General features: G+C 33.1%; 1 protein-coding gene across 2 annotated transcripts in view; it reads left to right on the top strand.

Moving 5' to 3' along the window:
- The first annotated feature begins 1,734 nt into the window (after positions 1–1,734).
- LOC132723568 (uncharacterized) overlaps positions 1,735–14,300 on the top strand; it is a 36,302-nt gene continuing 23,736 nt past the window's right edge. The window contains exon 1 of one of the 2 annotated variants that reach the window (XM_060708310.1): positions 1,735–2,325. In XM_060708310.1, the coding sequence (XP_060564293.1) occupies positions 2,127–2,325 (199 nt within the window). In that variant the 5' untranslated portion in view covers positions 1,735–2,126. Of the gene's footprint in view, positions 2,326–5,976; positions 6,467–14,300 lie in introns of those variants that run through there. The other variant, XM_060708309.1, reaches the window with a different exon arrangement.

The following is a 14,300-nucleotide window of genomic DNA, read 5'->3' as shown; positions in this document are numbered from 1 at the left end:
TAATGCTCTTTGTTCTGAAGATAACAGCAGCGGTGTTACAAATAAATAATGCTCTTTGCACTGAAGATAACAGCAGCGGTGTTACAAATAGATAATGCTCTTTGCACTGAAGATAACAGCAGCGGTGTTACAAATAGATGATGGCTTTTGTTCTGAAGATAACAGCAGCGGTGTAACAAATAGATGATGCTCTTTGTTCTGAAGATAACAGCAGCGGTGTTACAAATAGATAATGATCTTTGTTCTGAAGATAATAGCAGCGGTGTTACAAATAGATAATGCTCTTTGTTCTGAAGATAACAGCAGCGGTGTTATTAATATATAAAGCTCTTTGCACTGAAGATAACAGCAGCAGTGTTACAAATCGGAAATGCTGTTTGTACAGCAGTGTTACAAATCGGCAGTGCTCTTTTAAGGTACCTTCCTAACTGCCATATTGGAAGTATTCTTGAAAAAAAATCAAACAAAAATGTAATTTTAAGTGAGCATTAATAAAAAAGATGTGGTCTTGTAAACTAAAATGCTATCTTATTTTTAAAAATCATAAACAGTATCTTTTAATTACACACATTTTCTCTTTGTATCTTATTAGCAGAAAATACAGTATTTTTATCATATACAATTACTCATCATCAATCTTGTACAAGACAGTTGTCTTATGGCGGCTACATACATAGCAGGCAAGAAATTATGCACGTGCCATTTTTCACTTATTTCAACACAGATACTGACCACTTCTAACAAAGAACTATGTCGATACTTAATGAAATGAGGTTTACTCAGTCGTATTGTGTTAAACGACAAAACATAAAACGGGGAAAAGAAAGGAAATAGAAACCAACACACACAAAAGAAATCGTTTATTATCATGGGATATATATATATATATGAATCAATCGAATACTCATCTGACGAATGGAGGAAATAAATTTTATACTTTACAATGGTTTATGCGTATCTGTTATAAACATGTACAGGACCTAATGTGACGGGTAAAACAATTGTCCCCAATTAACATTCCCCCATCGCTCCATGCACCCAGTATATCCAACAAATGCACATCTTGAAATTTCGGTGAAAATGGGCAAAACTGGTTTCAGATTAATTGCGCGTGAGAAACAAAAATTTAATTAATTCTCTAAAAGGTCAGCGATCAATGTACTATACAGTCAGATTTTTAGCTCTAATTTAAAGTTTCTGGTGGACAATTTCATAACCCGTCCAACGTCTGCAAAAGAAAATAAAAAAAATTTCAATGCACAATAAGCAAAACAAATTAAAAAGCTAAAACTAGTATTATATAAGTTTTACTAAAGTCAAAATGAATAAAAAAATGTTAATGGGGAGTAACTCTTCTAGTCATTACTTATTTCTTTTGTAGTATTTGTTTTACTACTATTTTACACAATCTAGAATCTGATCAGACGTTACTATGGCAACATATTTCAATATTTTCTGAGTATGTTAGCAGTATTAACTGAAAAGAATTCCGATGTCGATATAAAAGAGCGTTGTTCCACTTAAGTTTTCTCTGCGAGATGTTTATAGTGTATATATAATATTCACAACGTGGTTCCTTTGAGTAACGTATATGATATTTCTATTCATGCATAATCCTGCGAATACATCATCATTTATCCCACAGAAAAATCGTTCGTCTGCTAAAGCAATCAAAGAACGCGCGCGTTTATAGACTCGTGGGTCACGTGATCTGCGAGTCTCTATCCTAGTTTGTAAACAATGAGTAATGGGTATGTGTAGACTGAATGGAAATTAGTTTCGTTGTTTAATGGGTGTTATCGACTAAACGTGAAAAGTGTTTACACATAGTTCTATGTTGTAGTTAACCGGCAAAGTTCTGCTAGAATCGTACGGCCATTTACATACGGTCTATAGATGAGGAATTTATAAGCTTTGAAACGAATATTCAGGGAACTTAAAAAGCGTTACTATGACATGTATTGATATGTACGTACACACTTAATAAAGGTTAACAGTTGAACCGTAGCGTTTTATTACGTAACGCGTGAGCGCTCTCAGCATCGCTGTAGAAAACTAGATTGTAACGTTTGTTAAACAATAGTGATTTTTGTGGGAATATAAAATTGTAAGGAAAATAGAGAAATATGGAGGCTAGTTGTGCCCAAATCCTTGGACTTATAATGTTGGTAAACACCAACCTGGCTATCATTATATCGTTCGCAACTCCATACTGGATAGTACATGCTCTGGGATACGGAAACCTCGGTCTCTGGGCGGAATGTCTAGGGGAAAAATGTACCTGGGTGTTTGATAACGAGTTCGAGCTCCAAAGCCAGCGGCTAGGTATATTTGCATGACATGTTTATACTTATTCAAATGCATGTGTATTGTTTTATTAAGTACTTATTATAATTTTACACAATTGGGATACAGGTGAGGAGCGGGTATTGCTACACCAGTTCTTTTTGTTTTGAAAAATGAAATAAATGAGCCGCATCACGACAAAACCAACATAGTGCGTTTGCGACCAGCATGGATCCAGACCAGCCTGCGCATCCGCGCAGTCTGATCAGGATCCATGCTGTTCGCTATTAGTTTCTCTACATGTTATAGAGTTTGTAAGCGAACAGCATGGATCCTGATCAGACTTCGCGGATGCGCAGGCTGGTCTGGATCCATGCTGGTCGCAAACGCACTATGTTGGTTTTGTCGTGACGTGGCTCAAATAATGGTCTGTGTGAACAGGTGGTCTGTCAAGACGTGTAATTGTTAGGTCTTAATCTAGAAAACATAAATACGGTTTGTTAAAAAAAGACAAATAAGTAAAATAAATTACATCAACTTTATGTTTAATTTAAAATTCAGTCTTCAGTGTTATACATATGAGCTGTCTAAATATAAAACACACAGTCAACTCTGTAATAAATGACCGATCAAATCTGGGTATTTAAATAAGAATTTACTTGACAATGAATTATTGGTCTCTATTAGCAAATAAATATTCTGAAGAAAAACGCCTTGTTCGTCTTTTAAAACATTGCTTGTCGTCATACGGAAATTAGTGTTACAGATTCGTCTGTATCTTGATTATAGTTGAGTTGTTATGTAAATAAGTGTTACATGTTTGTCTGTATTTGGATTTAGCTTTATATTTGAGCTGTCATGGAATTAAGTGCTACAGGTTCGACTGTATCTTGATTAACGTCGAGCTGTTATGGAATTTAGTGTTACAGGTTCGTCTGTATCTTGATTATCGTTGAACTGTTATGGAAATTAGTGACATAGGTTCGACTGTATCTTGATTATAGTTGAGCTGTTATGGCAATAAGTGTTACAGGTTTATATTATCTTGTTAATAGTTGAGCTCTTATGTAAATTAGTGTTATAAGTTTGCCTATATCTTGTTTAAAGTTGAGCTATAATGGAAATTCGTGTTATAAGTTTGTCTATATCTTGTTTAAAGTTGAGCTATAATGTAAATTAGTGTTATAAGTGTGCCTATATCTTGTTTATAGTTGAGCTATAATGGAAATTCGTGTTATAAGTTTGCCTATATCTTGTTTAAAGTTGAGCTATAATGTAAATTAGTGTTATAAGTTTGCCTATATCTTGTTTAAAGTTGAGCTATAATGGAAATTCGTGTTGTAAGTTTGTCTATATCTTGTTTAAAGTTGAGCTATAATGTAAATTAGTGTTATAAGTTTGCCTATATCTTGTTTAAAGTTGAGCTATAATGGAAATTCGTGTTATAAGTTTGCCTATATCTTGTTTAAAGTTGAGATATAATGTAAATTAGTGTTATAAGTTTGCCTATATCTTGTTTAAAGTTGAGCTATAATGGAAATTCGTGTTGTAAGTTTGACTATATCTTGTTTAAAGTTGAGCTATAATGGAAATTCGTGTTGTAAGTTTGACTATATCTTGTTTATAGTTGAGCTCTTGTGTAAATTAGTGTTATAAGTTAGTCTATATCTTGATTGTAGTTGAGCTGTTATGGAATATATTGTAACAGGTTCAACTGTATCTTGATTATAATTGAGCTGTTATTAGTGTTACAGATTCAACTTATCTTAAATTTAAGTTGAGCTGTTATAGAAATTAGTGATACAGATTTGTTTGAATCTATCATTATATTTGAGCTGTAATCATACTGCTAAATGGAATTAAATGTTACTGGTTTGTCTGTATATTGATTATGCTCTTTGTATATTTTGAATTGGCGTTACAAATTAGTAATGCCATGCTCTTTATATATTCTTGATTGAAGATAGCAGCAGCCTTGTTACAAATCGGTAATGCTCTTTGTTTATTTTGACTAAAGACAACAGCAGCAAAGTTACAAATTAGTAATGATCTTTGTAAATTTTTGATTGAAGATAACAAAAGCAGAGTTACAAATCGGAGATTTTCTTTGTATAGTTCTTATCAAAGATAACAGCAATGCTGTTACAAATCGGTAATGCTCTTTGTAAATGTTTGATTAATAATAACAGAAGCAGAGTTACCAATTAGTAATGCTCCAATTTAGATAGTCATTAGCCTTAATTATATAAACGACAAGGCAAACGGGGGATAAATCTTGTAATAACATATGCTGATTCAACAGGAGTTATCTTACTTTGAAATAAACGCGGCATACATCTACACAGGGAAGAGGGTTTATAGTTATCATTTCCTGATTTTATTCTTTTTATTTTAATTTCATCATATTTTATATTTGCCATGTGTCTTCAAAACCTTGCACATTTTGTAAGAAACTGTGTAAAATATGTTTTCTAAGATATTGAACATGTTGAGTTAATGTACTCAAAACTTAAAAACAATACAGACATAATCAGTCATAGGTTTTAACAGAAGTTACATTCCGAGAGTTAAACCGGATATGCCGTCCCTGAGGGTCTACTTCAAGACACTTCAGTGACATGTTAAGAGGCTCAGAAACTGTATGTATGTTACCACTGATGCCACCCCAGGCGTCCCAGCAGTTCGAATTTCGGAACCATATTAATAAAATGAATTGAGAGAGAAGCCTTCTCGGCAGAAAATCCTAATGGGCTCATTTGAAGAGCCGCATACAAAGAGGTTCAAACTGGTTTCCTTAAAAGGGATCACGTGACAAATGAAAGGGTGAAGTAGTCCGTTGCGTAATAATCACACGGGCGTAACCAGGTTCACGGTTTATGCATATTTTATAAAACTGTAGCAGATATAAGTTCCTTTGAAAGGTATCTGTACCATTTAGTAAGCGCCCATAAATAAGATGTGGGTTGGTAAACTTTAAAGGCACATTATGCCTCAGATAAGAATAAAATTTTCATTCTTTAGAAAGGGCAAACATGTATTTCATAATGAAAAACAATGGTTTAATAGCATCTAAGATGCTTATTTCCTGAACAAAATATTTGTGCTAAATGTGAAATCATTAGTCCTAAAAGTAGCAAAATATAAACAAATTAGTATTTTGACTTCCTTACGAAATCGCTATAATAGACTGTCAAAAGAGCGTGATTTACGGAGCAGGCCCGTATGTAACATTTTGGAAGCTATTATGGGACAACGGAAATATAATCTTTTGAGACATGAAAATGAAACCCATATTGAGCCTTTAAAAGTTATCGTAGTAACATCATATACAGTTTCTATTTATTTATAAGTATAACACATGAATTCATCTTTAAACTTATTCAAAACAGTGTTTTCACGGTATTACATTACAGACAAAACGAAAATGCACGTGTCATTTTTTCACTCATTACAACGCAACTACGGTCAGAGTTTAATTCAAAGAACGCGCGCGTTTGATGAAGTGGGATCACGTGACCACTATATGTAAACAATGAGGAATGTGTATTATACATGTAGAAGCTGAGTTACATCACAGATCTATTCCACTCCGTGGTTACATACAAGTGAAATGGAAAAAAATATTTTCGTCCTTTATTTAAAGTGTTATCAACTAAACGTGTCAATTAAGTGTATACACATAGTTCTTTGTTGAAGTTAAACGACAAATTTCTGCTAGAATCGTACGGCCATTTATACACGATCTAGAGATGGGGAATTTATGAGCTTATTTTTAACGATTCAAATGTTAAGGAAACTTAAAACCGTTACTATGACATGTACATACACACTTAATAAAGGTTATCAGTTGAACCGTAGCGTTTTATTACGTAACGCGTGATCACCCTCAGCATCACTGTAGAAACTAGATTGGTAACGTTTGTTATTTATAAACAATAGTGCTTTTTGTGGGAATAAATTTGTAAGTTAAAAAAGATAAATATGGAGGCTAGCTGTGCCCAAATCTTTGGAATAACAATGTTGGTTAATACCAACCTGGCTATTATTATAGCGTTCGCCACTCCGTACTGGATATTACAAGTTCGGGGTTTGGACAACTTTGGTCTTTGGGCGGACTGTATAGGGGGACAATGTACCTGGGTGTTTGAAAACGAGTTCGAGCTCCTAAGTCAGCGGCAAGGTATATTTACATGACATTTTAATACTTACTCAAATACATGTGTATTGTTTTATTATAATAATTACTTATTATCATTATCGATATTATTATTGTTATTATTATTATTATTATTTTATTATTTTTATTTTTATTATTGTTATTATCATTATTGTTATTATTATTATTATTATTATTATTATTATTATTATTATTATTATTATTATTATTTGTTTGTTTGTTTTTTATTTTTTATTTATTTATTTATTTTGTTTGTCCTGTCGAGGGGTCACCGAGAGAAGTTTTGAAAGGTGATTTTAATGGTTTGACATCAATGAAAGAAGTATTAAACCGCTCACAACAAAATCAATTTGGGGTTTGAAAAGTAAACAAATAACGGTCTGTATAAACAGGTGGTCAGGCAAGACGTGAATTTGTGTTCTGCCAGAAATCTGATGCTCTTTATTAGGTCATAAACAATGTATATATAAAGAAAACAACCGGAATTATTGCCTCGACATTATCATAAATATTTGTGTAACTCATAATTCAGTTTTGTAACAGTTTATAATAGGTGTAACTGTAGTAAAGTCTTATTCGTGCAGCGAGTAACGTTTTGTAGTGCCAATCCTGCTTTAAAAAAAGACATACAGTCAACCCTGTAGAAAATGACCGGTCCAATAAGCCTGGGAAAATCTGATAGGTCAAAGGTTAAAAAGAAATTATCTAAGCTCAGACTCAGGTTCTAAGTATTTGTTTTGTTAAAAACTCACACAGAAGCAACACTGACCAATGAAATTCCTTAGATTTGAGACAATTCTCAAAAAATGTTTAATAACATCGAGGCCATGCTTATTCGACAAGTGGTCCATGTTGAAAAATATATCAACTCGTTTTTTCTTCATATTGGTTAAGTGTTTACAGGTTTCACTGTATAAGAGATTTATTTATCCTTAATCATAAGTGATTTTTAAGGATGTCCGAAAATATAACCAACTGGCTATGTACACATCCTTTGTCCGAAGATAACGCATTTTTAATTATATACATATCCTAGGGGATAGTTTGCCTGCTGTGATTGATTAAGAAGTGTAAACACGTGTAATGCGTTTGTTTCCCACAGGTGGTCGCGAGTTATCTTATCTTTTCGTATCATCTTGATGATGAAATGCGAGGGAAAAAATGTACATGTTTTACACATATTAGTGCTTTAACATCCTGCATTAGTAGTGAAAAAAACGTAGGCGTAAGCCGTTATTCCTTAAAACATGCAGCTGTGAATAAAACTAGAGGAAGAGAAATTCGAAAATAGAATTTAAAAGTTCAACATTTTAAAGTTCTTCTTCAAAATTTCCTTATTCCTTGTGTAATTTGCACGTTTTTATAAGCAAATTGACGTAACTTTGTTTAAGGCATCTTTGCCATTGTTGATAGTATAAATTGAAAAAAAGAATGATTTTTCCGTGTCTTAAAACAAGTTTGAAAGCGTTTGATTGAAAAATAACTATTTTCTCCTTTTTTCCTTTTACTATTTTACCGGTTAATAAGTGTAGCTAAACGAACAATATTCATATATGTATGACTATGTGAGTTTTCAAAATGTTTTGTAGGCTGAAATATCAATATGAAGGAAAAAAACTGGAAATGTGGGCAAAACATTCCATAAAAATGTTATCATAGATATTCATAATTCAGGGTCAAAGTTCAGCATGGCAATATATAATTTCACTTCTACACTATTTTGTGTGTTTAAAAGTATTCAAAAATACGAACAGTGACTAAATAGCGGATTTTTTTTTCAATACATATTAACGGACGGATGATGTACCTTAACTGATTTATATAGATATATATTTATATATAAATAAATGTCAATCATAAGGAGTGTAGGAGTGTTTCAGTATTTCTTTATGACAAGAAACTTGATATCCGTAAATAGTAAAAAAACAACACTTCAATCAAACAGTTTATGTTAAATAAACTATGCTTAAAATGTGCAAAATGATCACTTTTAAAGCTGCATGCCTCAATTTTGTCTAAAAATTATTATTCTGGGAAAACGGGAGTGAGAAAATGATATGAAATTTTGCACATAAGTTAGTGATTTAGACCTCCATCAAATGATACGCAAATCTCAAAAAATATTTCCATCCATCCCCTATATGTGAAATAATATAACTTCAGTGGAGTCCCTTTAAAAAGTAGGTTAATGTGTATAAAAACTACTTTTTATGATAGCTCAGTTGGTTAGACCACTGACTGTCACTCGTTCCGGGTTCGATCCTGGGTAGCACACTTGGGATTTTTCAGAAACACTTATCAGTGCTGCCAACCTACCTAGAGGTATACTGGTACGAAACCCAGGTAATCCTCGCATGTTTCAGTGCTAAACACTGGGCATGTAAAGGAACCAAGGGATCTATTCAATAAGAGCTAGGGACTGGTTCCCGGATTCCCTTGTATCTCATAGCTATCTCTAGTGTCTGCTAAGGTGTTGACCCTATATACTGGAAATAAGTGCTTGCACTTTCGTAGGCTATCCTTGACAGCCCGGTCTAAAGAAAATCAAATCAAATCAAATATTTTCATAACATTCATAAATAATAAAATTTTTCTTGTTTGGTCGATTCTCAAAAGAATGTTGACATAGAATGTCTCTGTAATTTTAACACCCATAAATATTGGACACATTCAGGATAAAATGTTCGAAACAAAGTTTTATCATTCTGTTTTAAGTAGGTCCTTAGAATTAAGTTAAGAGTTCGTGCATGTGCCTCTCGCTATGAGGAAAATCAGAAATATATAAATATACTTCTTTCATACAAATATTTTGGAATTATTCTTTTCCAGAATTCAAACGTAAATTTTTCTCGCGGTTTATGTACATATAGCAGATATCATTAATGATGCAAATATATTTAAAGCTGCATACACTTTAATGTATTTTTAAAGGCCCCCAAAATTTTTTTTTCTCAAAAGCCTATTATCCTATTATTATATGTGTCTTAATATTGTTTCAAAGGTTATTCATTGGTCAATAACTTGAAACTTCTTTTGCGTCTGTTGCTTTTTGGCAATTATAACAGTCATATTTATTTTTAATGAGAAACTGCATATAAGTGGGAACATTAGAGTATTTTATTATAAAACCGCATAGATCGTTAACTTTAAACTTTTTAGATGACATTTAGCAGTTAAAGGCTCATTATGCCTCAGAAACGAAAAGATAAATAATCGTTTCAGAGCATGTTAGATTCTTTTCACCTGAAGAAAGTAGCACTGAATTTGAAATTATTTAGCATTAAAGTAGCGGAATGTTAACAAAGTAGTATTTTGACTTCCATACAAAATATTTAAATAACTATAACTGTACTAATTGCCAAAAGGCAACAGAAGCAAAAGGTGGTTTAGGTAATTGGCAAATTAATAACGTTTTGGAAACTATAATAATGACCAAAATAAGAAGCTTTTGCGAAATAAAAATAACAGCGTTTCTTGGGCATAATGGGCCTATAAAAGTAGGCACTTTAAAGCAGTTGCATGTAAAGGGTATGCTGTCGTTTATGGAATTCCGTACATTTCAGATACAGAAACCTTAACATTTGAATTTTTGCCATTTTAAAATGCAAGGTGTCCTTTTACCTCAACTTTGTCATTTCCGAAAAAAAGAGAATTTTTATTTGATGTATTGCTTGTTATTATATTATTATATAATGCTAATAATATTAAACATGTGTCCTGATTATTGCTTCCTTTAACAAACATAACATTCGTTTCATTAGTTTAATAGTTTGATAGTTTTATAAATTAATATATTTGCAGTACATGCACGTGATTATTTCAATGACTAGTCCCTGTTAATATAATGACCGGTCCCTGCTAATACAATGACTGGTCCTTGCTAATATAATGACTGGTCCCTGCTAGTATAATGACTGGTTCCTGATAATATAATGACTGGTCCTTGCTAAAACAATTACTGGTCCCTGCTAATACAATGACTGGTTCCTGTTAATACAATGACTGGTACCTGCTAATACAATGAATGGTTCCGCTTAATATAATGACTGGCCCCTGCTAATACAATGACTGGTCCCTGGTAATACAATGACTGGTTCCTGTTAATATAATGACTGGTCCCTGCAAATGCAATGACTGGTCCCTGCTAATACAATGCTGGTACCTGCTAATACAATTACTGGTTCCTGTAATACAATGGCTGGTTCCTGCTAATACAATTACTGGTTCCTGCTAATACAATTACTTGTACCTGCTAATAGAATGACTGGACCCTGAAAATACAATGACTGGTTCCTGCTAATACAATGTCTGGTCCCTGCTAATACAATGACTGGTTCCTGTTAATATAATGACTGGTTCCTGCTTATACAAAGACTGCTCCCTGCTAATACAATGACTTGTACGTTTTAATACAATGACTGGTTCCTGCTAATACAATGACTGGTCCCTGTTAATACAATGACTGGTTCCTGCTAATACAATGACTGGTATCTGCTAATACAATTACTGGTCCCTGTTAATACAATGATTGGTTCCTGCTAATACAATTACTGGTACCTGCTAATAAAATGACTGGTCCTTGCTAATATAATGACTGGTCCCTGCTAATATAATGACTTGTCCCTGTTAATATAATGACTGGTCCCTGCTCATACAATGACTTATCCCTGTTAATACAATGACTGCTTCCTGTTAATACAATGACTGGTCCCTGCTATTACAATGACAGGTCCCTGCTATTTCATTGACTGGCCCCTGCTTATACAATGACTGGTCCCTGCTATTTCATTGACTGGCCCCTGCTTATACAATGACTGGTCCCTGCTAATGTAATGACTGCTCACTGGTTATGTAATGACCGGTCCCTGCTAATTTAGTAATTGTTTCATTGTTGTATGGAGGACAATCCAGATTCATGCTTTCATTCTCTTTGAATATATGATATCAATAAAAACAGTCTGATCTTTTACTGTAATGATAAATCTTTTAGTGAGAGTGTGTGTGACTAGCTGTTCCAATGTACTCCATCAAAACCAATTATTGATCCCTAGACTGCATGGAAACTTTGCGTATTGAAAATTGATTCTCGTCTCCCGTATTCCTTACAAGTGGATATGTAGAATACTTGAGGAGTTTATATTCATTGTGAATAAACTGTTTATATATAAGTTGATATCTTTATGTTGTATTTTGGATATTAATTTAATGTATAGATAAAATTAGTTAAAGCTAAAAGCCGTATTGATTAGATTATAGCTGCTTAGACTATGTCTCAGAACGCGTTTGCTTAGTGAGTCGGATTTTAGCACGGCTATACTGGTGAAAATAGTGTGTCAGGTTCGGTTATACAAGTGTCCAAAAGGTTTGAACCATGAAGGTCTCGTGTGGTGAAATTTTCGGGCTTATTCTCACAGTTATGACAAACTTAGCTATAATAATATCAGTTACGACACCTTACTGGATAGAATCGCCAATTATTCACCAAGGTTTAATGGCAAGGTGCTTTGCCTTTAGGGAATGTACATGGTATTTCGAATCCGACGGTCATTTGCAGCGTGGTCTAGAAGGTAACCTGATATTATTTAATCATTTCACAACTGAATTAAAACTCAAATCCTTCTAATGCTTTTGAATGATGTAATGCAAGGAAACAATCCGGTACCGTTACGGAATGGCATGGTTTTAATTTTGTCCAGCTTATGCTAAAAATAGATCAGATATTATTATGACGTCTGCTTGGAAAAACGCCACGTGATTTTATACAACGTCAGTATGACATAAATCTAGCCATCATGTTACGTAAGTACGTTAAGTATGGTAACACAAATCATTTTTATGTTACCTTGAACATAAGATAACATTTTGATTAAGTCCCAAAATATTAAACCCACACGACACGATTTTACTTTCCGATACATCACGCGCTAGTTCAGATATAGCCACCGTCCGAACATAATGCTGTGAACCTATTTTTAAAACGCGAACAATCGCCTTATTCATACACGTTACAGACATTTACGTAAATCGGAACGAAATCTAAATACATAGCAATCAATTTGTGTAAAACAATGTTTTATTTGCGTTTCTTAAAGGCCAATTATGCCTCAAAAATGTTTTTATATTTTTGTTTGTCAGAAGCATATAATATTTGTGTACTTTCAAGGTATCCAAAAAAAATACTTTTTTTCTGTTCTGTTCTGTTAGTATTTTGTTTTGAAGTGAAAATTCTACTTTGTGACAAATTATTTCACACCAATCGCTTTTTCGTTCAGGTAAAATCTAACATTCTCTAAAACCATTATTTCAACATTATCAAACTCATGTTTGGCCTTTCTAACGAAGCAATAGGGCGTCCGTGGCCGAGGGGTTAAGGTCGTTGACTTCAAACCACTTCCCCCTCACCGCTGTGGGTTCAAATCCTGCAGGGACTTTAGATTCTTTCATGTGAGGAAGCTATCCAGCTAGCCAACGGAACGTCGATGCTTCTACTCTGGTGCTCGTTCGTGCATGCAGTAATGCACGGAGGGACACCCTGAGGCCTTCCTCGACCAATAAAGCTGGAAGGTTGCCATAATTATGGTCTATACAGCGTTGGTGCAACGTCAAACCGACACAAAAAATAAATGCACATTAAGCCACATGAAATGAATATTTATTCCTTTCAGTAGAAATAGTGTTGTTGCAATCAATAACATGTGAAATTACATGTGAAATTACATGTGAAATGCATACCAGCTATCGAAATTAGCGCTGAATGTAAAAATGATTTGTCATAAAATAGCAAAAATGATAAAAGACTTGTGTTTGAACTTCCATACAAAATACTGAATTATTATAATTGTACGAATTGCCAAAACACAAAAAAGTAAAAGGCGGCGTAGTTTTATGATGAATAAGTGACATTTTGGAACATTTAATAGAAAACTAAAAATAAAGAGCTTTTGTAAACTAAAACTTATTGCATTGTAAGACTTAGTAGGCCTTTGACTTAATGTATGGTGAGGGGGAAATAATACAGCGTATAGTGTATTATAACATAACCAAACATAACATAACATAACATAGCATTAACATGAAATAACATAAAATTACATCATAGCATAGCATAGTATAGCAAAGCAAAGCATAGCATAGCATAGCATTGCATAGCATAGCATAGCATAGCATAGCATAGCATAGCATAGCATAGCATAGCATAGCATAGCATAGCATAGCATAGCATAGCATAGCATAGCATAGCATAGCATAGCATAGCATAGCATAGCTATGGCATAGCTATGGCATAGCTATGGCATAGCATAGCATAGCATAGCATAGCATAGCATAGCATAGCATAGCATAGCATAGCTATGGCATAGCAATTATAATATTAACATAAGACAACATTACATAACACAACATAACATTAACATAACATGATAATTATAACATTAACATAACACAACATAAAATAACATAGCATTAACATAACATAACACAACATAATATTAACATAGCATAACATTATAATTATAAAATTAACACATAACATAACATAGCATTAACATAACATAACACAAGAGAACATTAACATTACATTATAATTATATCATTAACATAACACAACACAACACAACATAACATAACACAACATAACATAACATAATAATTATAACACAACATTACATGACACAACATAACAATAACATAACATTAACATAACTATAACATAATATAATCTTTATTTAGCATAAAAATAACACGATCACATATATTATTATAGGCAACACACATATATTTTCATATACATATGAAATTATCATCTTATGATACCAAGTTACAGGAAAATTAAAGCAGA

Source organism: Ruditapes philippinarum, unplaced genomic scaffold (genome assembly GCF_026571515.1).
Source record: "Ruditapes philippinarum isolate M1 unplaced genomic scaffold, ASM2657151v2 ctg3342_1_1_1_1, whole genome shotgun sequence".
Classification (NCBI taxonomy): Eukaryota; Metazoa; Mollusca; class Bivalvia; order Venerida; family Veneridae; genus Ruditapes; species Ruditapes philippinarum.
This window is presented reverse-complemented; position numbering and strand designations above follow the sequence as displayed.